A 16320-nucleotide genomic window follows, 5' to 3' on the forward strand; every position below is an offset into this window, starting at 1 on the left:
TGGGCATAAACAAAAAAATACCAAAAGTTGTAATGTAATGATGAAAAAAAATCGATCTTTAGACACACAAATCGATTTAGAATCGGAAAATCGATTTTTTTTCAACACAGGCCTACTCATACACCCTGTGCAGGGTGTTCAGCGTATCCCATCATGCAGTGCTGCTCACAAGACCAACCGTTTCACGCTTCTAGCAGCGCTAGGACTGCCGTTGAATCTGAATCTTCACCTCTGAGACTCCAGGAGTCGTTTCCATGTGTCCCATCATGACAAGACTTTTATTTTGAAAAGACATCCCAATGGATGTTTGTATCTGTGAACTGGACCTTTGGTCTTCGTCTTAACCAATCAAACCAAATTCTCATCAACGTTTGTGCTTCAGTGGCTCACCGAAGCCCGGAAGGCTTTTTTTAAATTTAACCAAACGTGAATACATTCACACAGGAAATAAAAACTGAAACTGGAAACCAAAACTCTGGACTCAACATCTTTTATTCCAAATGAAACTCGTAAAACTCTGGACAGCAAAAGAGGAGCGAAGGAACTAAAGAGTCAAAGGATAAAACAGTTGAGAGTCGTGAGACAAAGAAATGCAGCTTTTCTGTTTGTTTACAGTTGAAATGCGAGAGAGAGAGAGAGAGAGAGAAGGAGAGAGAGAGAGGGAGAGAGAGAGAAAGAGGGGGAGAGAAAGAGAGGGAGAAAGAGAGGGAGAGAGAGATAGAGAGAGGGAGTCACATTATTTTTCGTACGAGGCACCAGAAGACGTAAATCTGCTGAGAACAAACCTGGAGGACATCCGGGGGGCCCGTTACCATGGATACTAAGCTCCGACTCGGTCCCTCAACCGGGTCGAGTCTGTAACTCAACCGGGCCGAGTCTCAACTAGGGATGCCCCGATACGGATACTGGTATCGGTATCAGAGCCAATACTGCCCTCATATACTCGCAAAAATGCTCCGATACCACGCACCGATACTTCATTGTTGTTGTAGTTACTGGTTAGTGACTCTAGGGGGAGCTGTTGAGCCGCCCCGCGGCTCCCGGGGAGAGCAGCCGCCGAGCCGACACTGCTCAGCCAGCTGTTCCGGTTAGCCGCCAGTCGGCTAAACTTAGCGTGGTGATGAGAAGAGAGTGATACCCGTGAGTGAGACTGGCAGCGCCGTTTCAGGCAAGATAGCGACAATTAATGCAAGCGGGACATCAGTGTGGACATATTTCAGAATAAGGGACAACCACAGAACCAAGGCAGACTGCGGGCTGTCGGCGCTGCGCTAGCCGGCGGGGGGGCTAGCGCTCTCAGCGCAACTGGGCTGCGGAGGAAAGCCCGTGTTCTGCCGATTTCTGCTGCTTTGCCGAAAAATGCTACCTAATGGTTTTTTACCTTTGTAGAGCTAATGAAATGAAGGGCGTGGCAATCAAACTTTGAATATTAACTGTGCGCGTGCGCAGAACCACAAAGTAGCACGTTTTGTTTAAAATTGAATTTCTGTTGCAAATAAAACCTGTCTTCCAATTCATTGCATTTTTATTGCATTTTTAGCCGAGTTACTTTTGTGGTAGAAGTATCATATCGGTACTCGGTATCGGCGAGTACACAAATTAAAATACTCGTTCTCGGTGTGAAAAAAATGGTAACGGGGCATCCCGAGTCTCAACCGGGTCGTCCAGGTTTAATTCCTACCAGCCGCTTCTCTCGTACGGCACGACGGAACACAACAACGAGAGACGAGGTCACGCCGTCACACATGGGGGTTGGAACGGGTCAGGGGTCACACCGGTCGGGTTGGGGGGGGGGGTTCTTCCCCCTGGAGGCGGAGCCACAGACCTGCTGACCCGCAAGCGAGGGATGTTTCCAGTGGGTCAAAGATGAGGAGACGGTTGTCATGGAGACCAATACGCCGTGCCGGTCCGCTCCACAGCAGCATTATGGGAAATATCTGTGGGAGGGGCTTGGTGGATCTCTGGGTCACGTGGCCGAGACGCAGCGGCGCTGACGAGACCCGACAACAGGACAGGTGAAACAGCTGGGTCTCACCTGCATGTGGATGTTACCTGAGACGTGGAGGTTTGTGGCAGAAGCGTTACGTTTATTCAGAACCGTCTCAGTCCTGAATCTGGACCCCGGAGGTGATACTGGACGTCCACTGAACCTGCAGTGTCTCTCTCGTGCTCGACTCGATGTTTCAACATTTCCAGCGGTTCTGGTTAAAACTGCGACTTTAAGGTTCGTAAAAGTAACATTTAGTGTGAATGCAGCTTCAAACGTGTGTGAGTCACAAACTCAACACAAGGTCCAATGTGTGTCCCTTGTCATGTGTAGGACGGGTCCAGCTACAGATAAAGACGAATGGACCAAACTTCCTCCACAGCTCTGAGAGACAGGAAGTCGCTACATCAAAGGTGGATCTACAACTGTTGCCAGCATCTTTTTTGTCTTCATTATTAGGTTGTTTTTTTTTAAATCGATTTTCCCATTCGAAGTTGATTCTCATATTAATTCCTAAAATTGATTTGTATGTCTAAAGATTGATTTTTCCGGAACTACTGGAACTACAGGATGTCGGAGCTTCGCGGCGGCTTCTTCTGGGCTCGGAGACGCAGGAGTTTCACATCACGGTCACATAAATACAGAACGGCTCTATTAGCTGCTACAGGCCTCTGCTCGGGGGGGAAGAGTTATCGGGGTTATGGGAGGAGTTATCAGGGTTATGGGAGGAGTTATCGGGGGGGGGGGGGGGGGGGGCGTCACACACCAACCACACGACTACTGAGGTACCGAAACTACGCACTAATCACCCGTCTCGGTAACGACCGGCAGATTCCTGCTCCGTCACCGTTTTGCTGCTTTTCAGACGACAACGACAGAAGAGGGAAGAAGGAGTCAGAGATGACCTATGACGGCCTCAACGACGGCCTCGACGACGGCCTCGACGCTGGCCTCGACGCTGGCCACATTGTTCTTTTCCATGTCGTCCCCATGGCGAGGGCGTGTTGGTTCTGGACGGGGCATTCGGGAGAAACAAGCCACGCCCACTGTCCGTTCTCAGCTCTGAGATGAGGGGGAGGTTGGGGTGGATCCGGCCCCCGACTGCCCCCCCGCTGGGACCCCGTCGTCACTTCCACAGCTGAGTGCTGAGCGTCTGGCCTGTAGGCGGCGCCGCCGCTGCGGGCCAACCGGCCGCCGCCGCCGCGCCCGGCTGGTTAAACGAACCCGGGGCTCCGCCTCCGCCGCTCAAGGCCACGCCCCCCATCTGCTGGGTCACCTGAGGGAGAGAAAGGAGCACGAGGTGAAAACCCTCGTGGTCTGACATCTGGAGGAAAACACTAAATATGTTGATCCCTGATGGTCATAATAATAATAATAGTAATAATAATAATTAAAGCTGCAAGCTTGCGTGTGCAATTTTTAATTTGAGTACGGCCAGAGAGGTAGGAAGTAGGAGGTAGGAAGTAGAAGGTAAGAGGTAGGAGTTAGAAAGTAGGAGGTAGTAAATAGGAGATAGGAAATAGGAGGTAAGAAGTAGCAGGCAGGAAATAGGAAGTAGGAAGTACGAGGTAGGAGGTAGGAAGTAAAAGGTAGGAGGTAGGAGGTAGCAGGTAGGATGTAGGGGGTAGGAAGTAGGAGGTAGGAAGTAGGAGGTAGGAGGTAGGAAGTGAATCAGTCCAGGTGATGTGAGGAGCTGCAGCTCCGAGCTGGGACTCAAAAGTGTTATTACATCATGTCAGAATCAATGTGAATGTTTCTCTGTCCGTCTCCGGCTCTGTTTTGAGGTCCTGACCGGTGAACCGCGTTAACTCAGAGGTCTCAACCAGCCTGTAAATCGGCCTAAAACAGCATCTTCTTATTTATTCTTTGGATTCCCCGGAGGCCATAAAGTGGTCAGAAACATGAAGCTGTTGAAAGTGCATCATCTCTCTGTAAACGACTGCATGATCTTCCTCTGAGGCCCAATAAAAGATGTGGTGGCGCTGGTAATTATATTTCTGGTGGGTCAGAGCTCAGCGGGAGTCCCGGAGCTCAGCGGGAGACCCGGAGCCCAGATAATAAAAATAAAACCTTTTTTTTCCCACCAACATGTGTGTGGACCTGTTATCTGGTGAAAGGAAACTCATCACTCATCACGTTTGAGTTCTAAATTTCATTAAATCAAAACCTCCAATATCATTTGTACCAAACTCGACCTCTGACGTCTTTTTAAACTCATTCACTTGTATATTTACACTATGCTACTGATCCTTCGTCCCATTTTGCATTTATCCATCACTTGTGTGGTTGTCATGGTTAATTAGATTAACTAATTATTAATTAACATGAGTTAATTATTTTACAGCCATAATTCAGATCAATCAGCAACACATGCAGAGTTTAACCCCAAGCAGGGACTTGTCTCAGTCCCATAGAGGTACCAGTTAGAGGGGGCCCAGCATGGCGCCCTGTGGATCTCCCTACTAGCGATTACCTGGTTGGTGTTCCACTGCTGCTGTCCCGGCTGCATGTAGCCTCCGTTGGGCAGCGTCATGCCGGACATCACGGACCCCGGGGCCAGGACGGTGCCGGGTGGGACACCCCCGGCCATCGGAGGGGGGAACTGGACCTGGGGCGGGCCCCCGAACACACCGGCTGAAACCCACCAGAACACAGCAGGAATAAACACTCTCATCCTCCCAAACATCCAGGCTTGGTTTTTAGTTATTAATATGATTTTTTTGGTGTTTTAAATAAATCCGGATATTAGCTGCAAATTAGCTGAAGAGGCGGCGTCAACTCCGAAAACAGTGGAGGAAGGCAAGTAAGGAGGAGAACGAGGGCCTGAGGCCACTGTGGGACGAGGTGAGGAAAAATCTTGCCGGCCTACGGAGGACAGAGCGCATTCGCAAACGCAGAAGGCGGAAGGAGAAAGAGAGGAGTAATTTCTTCAAAAACCCCTTCAAGCATGCGACGGCTGCTATAGGACAAGAGGAGCGGAAAACTGGACATTACCAAAGCTGAGCTGGAGAACTACATCAAGGAGCAGTACAGAGACCCAGCGAGGTCAACTCCGCTGGGATCCCCTGGTTATGTTCCTCGCCCAGCTCCCCCAGCCGTCCTTTTTTATGCTGCCCTCTCCAAACTCAGCGAGATAGCAGAAGTGGTACGGAAGGCAAGAGCAGCCTCAGCCCCAGGCCCTAATGGGATACACCACAAGCTGTACAAGTACTGCCCAGGGGTCCTGAGACACCTATGGAACCTGCTGAGAGTGGCTTGGAAGAACCAAGTCATCCCTTCAGAGTGGCAAAGAGCTGTCACAGTTTTCATCCCGAGGATTTTTTTTGCTGGATACACAATGGATTCATACAAGTATTGGAAGCTTTTGTGTATGGCAATCATGTCAATTGAGGACGTAGAAGATGCCTACATATTTGGATTTATGATAGCAGGATTTCTCCTGATTATCCTCATGATCGGAGGTGGGGGTTTCCTGGTGTATCGACAAACGCGTAAGTCGTCGGCAGCCGTTTTGGCTCTTTCAGAGCTGCCGGACGTGGCAGATGGATCAGGCAAAGCGATCAGCGCTCTGACTTTAATGTTTGGGGAGCAGGCCCGTAAGCTGGATGCGATTCTCGAGCAGAACCGCAGGCTGGCCGCGGTGTTCAAGCTCATTAACAAGATGGATAACAACCTGGAGAAGTTGGGAGCTCAGCTTGGCCGGAATTGATCACAATTTGTCTGATTGGAGACGCTGCCGATGAACCAGAGACTGAAAGGCAGACGGAAAATTACTGAGGCGGCCTGTTTTCAAAATAATTGCTGATTCTACAATTTGTCCTTGACGGAGTGGTCTTGGCCCGACCACTCCTGCTCACAATCTCCTGGTGGAATGTAAACAAGATGACTCTGCTCCCACTAGCCCTCCCCTCTCCCACGAACACCTGCGGACCTGGATCAGAACTGTACGAGCCGCCTGATAACATCAAGTACATTGGCTGAAGCAGCTCTGGGCGAAGGTTCACGGACTTACCGCTTAAACACACACACAATGATAAATACACCTTCCTTTAACGTCAACGCCTTCCTTGGCCCCCCCCTCAACACGGACGTCGGGTTCGAGCGCCACGCGCTCGCAGCGCTCACTTGGATGAACTGTGCCGGGATCCAGCTATCTCACGAGCAACGGGTACATCAACACCAGCTGCCAGAAAGCAGGCGTGCCAGGCTTCCCAGGGTGTGTGGAACACTCTGCAGTAATATGGGAGCAGATCCAAAGGGCGAAAAGAGAGAGAGGTGACCTGCATGTTGTGAGGCTGGACGTTGCCAACGCATACGGGTCTGTCCCCCACCAACTCATCTAGTTCACCCTGGACTTCTTCCATGTCCCAGTCTGCATTAGAGCCCTGGTAGCCAAGTATTTGGAGACCTCCAGATGTGCCGCACCCACCAGGACTTCACAACAGGCTTTTGGTGACTTTGAGTTTCGTTTTCGCATAAACAAAAGGCCAAAACACATGAAAACACCACCGTTTTTGCTATGTGGAAACGGGGCCTAAAGATGGAGAGAGTGTTGGGTACCTGGTCCTGCCGCCGGCTGCTGCTGCTGGATCTGAGGGCTGCTGCTCATGGCGCTGCTGGCGTACAGAGACAGGATGGAGTCCTTGGACAGAAGCTTCTTCTCCTCCACCTTTTTAGTGGTGCCGGGGGAGGAGGAGGAGGTGGAGTCCACCTGAGCTGCTGCTGCACCGGAGCCAGACTGGTGGAAACAGAGAGGACGGGAAGGAGAGAGCCGTCATGTAAATACTTGGCAAGGCAAGTTTACTTGTGTAGCACAATTCAACAGAAGGTAATTCAAAGTGCTTTACATCAACATTAAAAGCGGCAAGACACAATTAAACAGTAAATAACAAATACAATGAAATAAAATGATGATAATAGTAGTATAATATAAAATGATCCATGTTTTGTGTCCACTGCTTCTGACGGGAGGATGGAGGGAGGAGATGAAGAGACTAGAGAAAGGAGAGACACATGAAGAAGGAACAAGAGGTTCCAGGAAAAGAAAAGGTGGTTTAAAGATGAGGAGAGGTGGAGCGGAGAATGGAGGGAGGAGGAGGAAGAGGAGGAGAAGATGTGGGAGGACATATCAAATAAAAGAGAGAGAGAAGAGGAGGCTGTGAGGTGAAACACAAAGGGAAGGACGAGCTGAAAGGAGAACAGCCTGGGGGATAACACACACACACACACACACACACACACACACACACAGACACACACACACACACACACACACACACACACACACACACACACCTGAGAGTCCCCCCCCCTTCAGATCTGCAGAGGAAGCAGCAGCTTTTACATCTTCTTATATTAGTCTCAATAAAAACAGAAATAAAAGGGAAAAACAAATTATGGCACGAAGTTGCAGGTTATCAAACGCCCATCGGTGCGTCTGAAATGCCATACTAAACAGTATATACTCAAAAAGTATACATAAAGGGTACCTATTATGGATCTAATACCTATTTTAAACAGGCCTTGTTTAAACAGGCCTTGAATGTCTTAAAAACAAGCTTTTGATTTTTTTTTTTTGCTAAATAAATTAGAAATTCAGCCTCTGAGCCATGTCTTTATCTTCCCATTCTCTAACCTCATTATGTATGCAGGATTCTGAGTGGGCGAGCCTATGATAATGAGGCTCTGTGCTGATTGGCTGCCTGAATGACGCGTAGCAGGGGAGGGAACAAAGCCTCACTCTGGGTAGAGCATCGCACTGAGCGCAGAGGAAAAATGGCGACCATGTCCGAAGAGCAGCCAGGTAGCAGTACACTACAATTATGACCCAGAGTCTGACCCAGAACGGCAGGATGAAAGTGAGTCTATTGATGAGTCGCAACCGCGGTTACATCAGGATGTCTCAGAATGGTACTTTAAGATTTAAATGTGTTTTTTGTTGTCTCTTTCGTCTCGTGTAGTGAGCCACTGGATTATGAATTGCTCTCCTGTATAAACGTGACGTAACTTAACGTTTATGTAACGTTTTGTTGTCTGTGTTTGTTTGGTTAAACCAAACACGGTCTGAGTTGCCTAGTAAAGTATCTTTGTTTGAAGTAATTCATAGCCGGCATCTAACTAACCCATGGTAGTGGTTAACGTTACAGCTCGACTTTTTTCACCGTCATTATCTGTTATAACGTTATGTAATCTTGTACTAATCTTGAACCAGCCGGCGGAGTTGTTGTTGTTGTTCCGGCCAGAGTTAGTTGTGGGCGTGGTTTCACACATCGAAGGCCAACATATGTAAATCGTTCCATAACGACGGGAGCAGAATCTGAACGGCTCGTAGATCCACATCACACTGGACGGCTCATCCGGGCGGCTGTACAGACTGTGAGGTTAATTCAACCTTTGAACTTGTTTTTGTCATTATGAAACTGTCACATGCTTGGTCAACAGAAGTTACAGCAGCCACTTCCTGATCTACTCAGGGTTTGGACTGTCCTGGTGACAGCTGACCACTGTAATGTCAGGAATCAATCACACGTCACTTCCACCCATTGTTCACTGTCTAACCGTTTACTGTTGACAGTCCTAATATGGTCATTTCCTGTCAAAGTTTCTTAATAAAAGCATACTGCAGTAGGAGGACTTTGGAGAAACATTCTTGTTCTCTCCCCTTCTGCAGAAGCTGTTTTAAACCTAACAAGACACTGCAGAATTTGGTTGCTTTCCGTCTTCTCTGAGTTGGCAGGCTGAGGGGAGACCACTTTATATATGTTAAAGCAAGAAAAAAACACTTTATAGATGTTAAAGCAAGAGAAAACCTGGTTTTCAGAATAGGTCCCCTTTAAATGAGTAAAACTCGTCCTCCCGACCCGAGGGTGTCACACGTGAATCTCTCTTCGTCTTTGTTCTCATTAGTCACCCTGGCTCTGATGCCCGTGCATGTGCGACACACACACACACACACACGGTGTGATAGAAAACCTCAACAGGGGTCTGTTCTTCTGGACCAGCGCCGGTGTTGATGGAAGAAGCCAGAGCTGTGAATTACTGTTCAGGCAGCTATTCAAAGATAAACACACACACACACACACACACACACACACACACACACCGTTCTCCACGGTGTTCTATCTCTGCTTGAACACTCTCCTCTCATGGAGCATCTGCGTCTCTAAAACCTCTCAGGTTCTCCGTGAGACGCTGAAGGATTTCTGCTAAGGTACCAAAAACAAAAGCCAGCTCGGCTAGTCCCGACCCGGGAGATCTGGAGGATCTAGGGGATCTGGGCGACGGCGCGCCAGAAGAGAACAGAACAAACGGGGAAAAACATCAACCAACATAAGGAACATGAGGAGAAGAGACTGCCGAGTCCCTCATCATCACCTCAGCTCTCCGTTCTCAACAGCAGGGAAACATTTATTGTATTTTAGGTATTTTTAACATACCATTCCTGTTTTATCCTAATAATTTAGCATAAAACGCCTATCCAAGATATACCCAACGTAAATTGAAAGCTGTTCTTGAACCGTTTGAGGTACATGGATGGTTTTGGTCTCTTTTGAAAGGTAACACCAACTGTCAGAATCACTGTAACTGCTACTAGAATTGAGTAATCTAAGTATGAACACACTGAAATAGAAGGTTTTTATTTCAGCCGGAAATTTGTTTTGTAATCAGATGTCTGCAGATGAGTGAATCTGTGACTTATGAGCTGGAAAACACAATGAGACACAGCATGAAGCCTTATCTAATGCATGTTCAAATTTGATAACAATACCACAAAAAATGAGTATTTTACACATGTTTCTGTAAGATTATGTCTAAACCTTTCCAAAAATGGCCATTTGGAGATGCCAAAAGGACACTTGGATAACCGTGGGCATTACTCTTGATCCTTTCAACATACAATCATAATTTTGGCCTCTAATGAAAGCTGACACATAGAGGTATCCTATCCCATATCCAGATTGACTATCAATATTGCTGAAATAAATATATAAATACATATAAAAGAGTCAAAACACGGACGCACGTTTCATTTGCTGCAGTGATTTCACTTTACGCATGGGTTGTGGGTTTTATTCCCGCCCCCTGAAGCGGCACATTGTTGTTTTCAGAATTTCATTGGTTATACAATGTGCCAGTCATCAGCACGATTGGCTCCAATTGGCTCGTTTTTTTTCTTGACAAAAGGGGGACATGCGCTTCATTTGCATACATGCGCTCATTGGCTATTGTAGTCGGTGGAGGGGACAGGGAAGCTCCTGATTGGTCGAATGAGGTGGGAGCGCCTGCAGCTTCAGATCCGGACTCCCGAGGACGCGTGAGGCCGTGTTTTGGGGGCGATCAGGTCACTTAAAGCGGTTTAGAGCTGAATTTATGTTTGATGAAATTACTGTGTGCATATTACAGTTGTTTGTTCATTTGGTGGCGCCGTTTCGCCAGTTACTCACGTTTTAAAACACCGTGAACACCATCCGGTCCGATTGCACGTGGTGAAGGCTCCGCCATCTTTAAATACCACAGAAGCCCCGCCATCTTTAAATGTTTTGAACCGTACACGACCGTTGAATTGTGTTTATTATTGTTGTGTTTTCTTTTACATTCCATGCATTTAAGTTTCATTTTTATTGCTTGTTGTTTTTCTTGTTAGTTAATGGTTTTATGTTAATGTAGTGTGCCATCAGGATTTATTTGGGTGTTGCGTTTACCATCTTTTTGACACCCGTATGTAAATAAATTCTGATTGATTTTTAATGAGTGGTTTGTGTTGTTTAGTACAATTTTGGTCACATTGATTGTTTGAACAGAGTCAGTGCTCGAACTGCACGCCTTCAATTGTTATTCTGTAAGTGAGAGTAAGATTTAATGTTCTGCAGAATAATCCTAATCTCTGAGACTGATTTTCTGCTGTTAAAAGTTATCATTTCCCTGGTTAAGGCCCAGGGTGGTGCCCCGACGAGAATTATCATTTTGATCATTCAATTTGATAAATAGTCGACTTTATTAATTATTAATAATTCTTGAATAAAATTATTAATAACCTTCGATAACTGATCAGCTAAAGCTCCTGTTGCACAACATCATGTAACCGTGGCTTATGTGTGTAAAATACCAGAGCTGCATTTATGCTGCACGTTTTCACCACAACGTCCTCTAATACGCCGACGTAACGAGCCACATGAGGATCATAAGCTGCAGGTATTTTAGGGAGCGTGACAGCGATTTCAATGAGCTCAACTCAAATTAACCTAAAAAAAGCTTTGAATTTAGGTTAAAATGAAAATCCTGATGTGATATTTCCACTGAGTTTATATGTGGTGATTAATGAGGAGCTAATGCGAGGCAGAAACCTGCCTGATTTAAATAAAGAGGAGCTGATGTAGAAAGTGTGTTTGAGCCAAGAGGAGGAGGAAAAGAGGGGGAAGCTGGGGATAAATCCTCCCCCTCCCTCAAGGCGCTAATCGTGGTTCTTTTTAATTGATGCACAGGGAAGCGTTAGGGCTAATAGCTGCTGGAATCAGAGGCTGCAGATTCCTCCGGCTTCACAAAGATAATCAGAGTGTGATTCACCGCCGACGCCAAACCAGAACCCACCTGCTGGATCAAAACCCCGGGAGGAAACCGGGGGGGCCATAAGACAGAAACTTCACAGATATGTATGAATCCAAGATACTTCCCAGTTTTTCTTTGTTTTTAAAGCCAAATGTATCATTTTTCACATCTCAGGCCGGCAGCACATCTCGAATAAAGGTGGTACAGCGGGAAAACGAGTGAATAAGGAGGTGAAAGGAGAAAAATTGAGCATAAAAGTCCATGAAAATGTGGCTTTTGAGGAGAAAAGAACCTCAGCTTTGTCAACAAATGCATGAGAGTTATTGAAATGCTCAAACACAATGTTCCCTAAAATAAAAGGGAATTTCTCCTTCAATATATGATTAAACAGCTCCAGGAACCTGGAAGATTTTCAGTAAATAAAGATCGCTCAGACGGTCCCACGTGAGGAACTGTCAATCATCTCTGGCTGATATCGTGGGAATCCTTTCATTTATCACTAAAATATACCTATAATTTCATAATATCTAATATAAATTCAAGGGAAAAGATATGTCCAACATATCTTTTCCCTTGAATGTATATTAAATATTATGTCATACTCTTCACATCCCCTGGTTTAACTCAACTCAACAACAGGGAAAAGATATGTCCAACATATCTTTTCCCTTGAAATTATATGATATATTATGAAATTATAGGTATATTTAAATGGTAAATCAGAGGATTGTCAACATGAAACGAATGAATATGGAGCTACTGTCACACCGTGGGGAGCTTGTCTTGTCTTGAGTTTGTTTTGTCCTGTCATTTCCTGTTTTATTTTGAAAAGTAAGTGTTCCCACCTGTGTTTCCACCTGTCCCCTATTTCCCTCCTTGTTGTTAAATAGTCTGTGTTCCCCTCGTATTGTGCCAAAATTTCTTAATTTGTAATTTTTTATTCTTTTTATTACATTAATTTAAATTTGATTTCTTAGGAAAACATGACAGATAAGATAAGCTTAGTCTTCTTTCTGTTCCCTTTTATTCAAGGAAAGAGATTTGTTGTTATTATATTGAACTGTTTTGTTTTTATTTTAATGAATGAAATAAAGAATAAAGTGATTTTTTTTGTAAATTTTCTACCTTAGCTTAGCTTCACGGCCCTTTGTTTATTCCTCGTCATCAATTTGATTTATATAGCGCTTTTAAAAGATCTCAAAGACGCTTCACAGACACAAAGATAAGAATCAAAGATCAAGAATATTAAAAATTAAAAACCACAGGATAAAAAAAAAGATAAGAGATAAAAGATAAGATAAAGGATAAGAAACAAATCACACATTAAAAGCTTTTCTGAAGAGGTGAGTTTTGAGATGCGATTGTTAACATATTTCCTAGCTTAGATTGATAGTTCTTGGGTTTTTATTAGGTCTCCGGTGAATTCAATAAAAGCCTTTTGTTATCTAATATCTGCATCTGAGTCCTGCTTTGAGGCCACGTTTCCACATAACCGGGTATTTACAAAAACGTATATTTCCCCCTCTACGTTTTGAAAAATACCATCATTTCCAGGAACCTGCATAAATATCTGTTAAGGTGCTATGAGCAGCCAAACCTACAGGGGGCAGTGTAACGAGAAGATAAAGTCATGCTAGCCAATCAGAATCCTGGAAAAAACATCAACAAATGACACGAGTAACTTCCAGTTACTTCCAAGATGAACCAGAGTCTTTGGTTTGGAGTGACAGAGAAGTGGAGTTACTTTTAAGTGTGACTTTAGAATATAAAACAGGTAAAATACAAGAAAATATTGACGGTTACAAACTAATTGTAACCACAGGTGTCACTCATGACGCTGGTGACGTTTCTGTCTCATAATGTGACGTTCTGAAGAATAAATGTCCGTTTCTCTCCGTTTACAAGCAAACGTGAAGACAGAGTTTTTGAAAATCTCCACTTTGGCCGGAGTTTTCAGAAATGATGATTTTTGGAGACTTTGAGCTTCGTTTTCCTGTAAATGAACGACCAAAACGCATGAAAACACCACCGTTTCTGCTACGTGGAAACGGGGCCTCAGTCCTGCTTTGAGTCTCGACCTGACAGCTACGTTCACAAACGTCACTTAAAGCCTCATGCAACCTCAGTCATCTCTGGACTCTGTTGTGTGGCGGTTCGGGATCGTATCTGTGTTCCCAGCTAAGCTAAAACTTGTGGCGGCAGCAGTAAAACAGAAAGCGATGAGACGACAGAAGCACATGTTCCGCCATGACGGTCTGTTCAAAGATACGATGCAAAACCACGTCCTGACCAGAGTAGCGGTCTAATCATTCATACCTGCAGACAGTTTTGCAGGAATAACGGGACGAACTAACATCACTCGGTTTCCCTCTATGCTGACACACATTTGAAAGCAGCACAAAAGGTTTCCTTTCATGTTAAAATACGAGCTGACGTGAACTCTTTATTCTTTATTCTGGCTCAACCCGACATGAAGCAGGAACAGGAAGAGGACTTTAGTCTGACATGTTGGTTAAAGACAAACAAGCTGGAGTTAGAGACCTATGATAGATAGATAGATAGATAGATAGATAGATAGATAGATAGATAGATAGATAGATAGATATAGAGATAGATAGAGAGATGGGCGTGATCACGTCTAAATGTGGTGGAAACAAATAGAAATTAAAGCTGCAAACAACGATAAACGGGCCTTCGCACTCAGGGCCAAAAAGTGCCTTTGCTGTTCACATAAAACTCAACTTATCACTCACTCATCACTCACTCATCTTCTCCCGCTTTATCCGTTACCGGGTCGCGGGGGCAGCAGCCTCAGCAGGGATGCCCAGACTTCCTTCACCCCAGACACTTCCTCCAGCTCTTCCGGGGGGAGTCCGAGGCGTTCCCAGGCCAGCCGAGAGACATAGTCTCTCCAGCGTGTCCTGGGTCTTCCCCGGGGTCTCCTCCCGGTGGGACATGCCTGGAACACCTCCCTAGGGAGGAGGGACATGCCTGGAACACCTCCCTAGGGAGGAGGGACATGCCTGGAACACCTCCCTAGGGAGGAGGGACATGCCTGGAACACCTCCCTAGGGAGGAGGGACATGCCTGGAACACCTCCCTAGGGAGGATCCAGGAGGATCCGGTACAGATGCCCAAGCCACCTCAACTTATCATCATAACTAATTCAGGCCAATGAAAGTCAAGTACTTAATACCAAGTCCGATGACACCACCCACGACTCTTTATGTAAACCATTCAAAAGTTAAGGCAGAAAGTAGGAACTATCAAATATGGAGGCCTCCAGCAATTTCCCCCGTCCACAACGAACCATGAAAACGATATTTTAGTATGAGAGACGGATCGATACTCAGCATCCCTGGGAAAACCCGACCCGGCGTGAGGTGTCCAGACGATAGTTGGACCTCTGTCTTGGAGCGCTGGAGCAGCTCTTCATCCTTCCTGGAAGCTCAGCAGACTTCCTGAACAACGGTCCGTTTACGGAAGCGAATGTAAGGAAGACCCTAACAACAATAACATTTAAAGCTGCAAGCAGCGCTGAACGGGCCCTCGCGCATGCAATTTTCACCAATAAAGGTCAAGGACTCAAAACTAAGTCCGATGACACCACCCATGACTCTTTATGTCAAACCATTCTAAAGTTATTGCAGAAAATAGGAACTATCAAATATGGACCAATCAGAAGAACGGTGGGCGGCGCTTTTTGGCATCTACCGTCGCCACGGTAACGCTTTTGAAAGAGAAAAGTAATGCGCGTTGTCACAGGATGGAGACGCATATTTTGATGTATAACACACCTGGGTGCACGTTACGGTTCAGGCCGTATTAACGGCTACAGGAATAGCATAAATTGCGCCAAAATTACACGATTAATTCAAAATGGCCGACTTCCTGTTGGGTTTCGGCCATGGAGCGAAGACACTTTTCTTTAAGTTGTGACATGATACAGGTGTGTACCGATTTTCGTGCATGTACGTCAAACCGTATTGTGGGGCTTGAGGCACAAAGTTTTCTAGGGGGCGCTGTTGAGCCGTTAGGCCACGCCCATTAATGCAAACCATTAAATATCACATTTATCGCCAGGCCTGGCTTGGTGAAAAATTTGGTGACTTTTGGGGCACGTTTAGGGGGAAAAAAGGCCCTCATTTCGTGGGAAAAATAAAAACGAGGAAAAAACGGGGAGACGCCACACGCTGCTGATGAAGGATTGTGCCGTTAACAGATCCTGCAACTGTGCTGCAGTAATTACAGTGTCATTTATATGAAAGATTGCATGTGTCTGCAGGCACGTGGAAAAGAAAGAACACTCTTTCACTTATAGCTGGGAGGGAATTCATGACAATCGTGCACTTGGTGACAAGTTTTTGATATTTGGCATGGTTAGTTTTTTTAGGTAGTTATTATATACTTTGTTAAATATGAAATGACAGTGAAATATGACATGTTTGGCTTAAGTTAACGCCTTTAATTTTCTTTATAATAGCTGGGAGGGAATATGTCAAAAATCATAAAGATTGTGCACTTGGAGACAAGTTTTTATATACATTATATATACATTTATGACAGTACTATGATCATCTTGTTACCATGAGATTCTTAATTAAAAAAAATCACACCCGTTTAAAGTTGGTGCAAGCTTTGCAATGATGAATTCTTACCTCAAATATTATCAAATGGCCTAAAAATGTTTAAATGTACGGTATGTAATGTATATCAACTGCTCTAGTTGGCAAAAGCTTTTAAGGTCCGGGAGGGAAAAACCTTGAGACGACGGCGTAACGGAGAGG

The 16320-nt window shown here is 45.4% G+C and overlaps 1 protein-coding gene across 1 annotated transcript in view; it reads right to left on the reverse strand.

The window, feature by feature from the left end:
- Positions 1-482: 482 nt before the first annotated feature.
- The window catches only part of LOC133464037 (stromal membrane-associated protein 1-like), a 100457-nt gene continuing 84619 nt past the window's right edge, over positions 483-16320 (reverse strand). The window contains exons 8-10 of the mRNA XM_061745975.1: positions 6548-6725; positions 4461-4621; positions 483-3263 (exon numbers count right to left, since the gene is read on the reverse strand). Coding sequence (XP_061601959.1) covers positions 3114-3263; positions 4461-4621; positions 6548-6725 — 489 coding nt within the window. The 3' untranslated portion in view covers positions 483-3113. The remainder of the gene's footprint in view (positions 3264-4460; positions 4622-6547; positions 6726-16320) is intronic.

The sequence above is a fragment of the Cololabis saira genome, chromosome 17 (assembly GCF_033807715.1).
Source record: "Cololabis saira isolate AMF1-May2022 chromosome 17, fColSai1.1, whole genome shotgun sequence".
Lineage (NCBI taxonomy): Eukaryota > Metazoa > Chordata > Actinopteri > Beloniformes > Belonidae > Cololabis > Cololabis saira.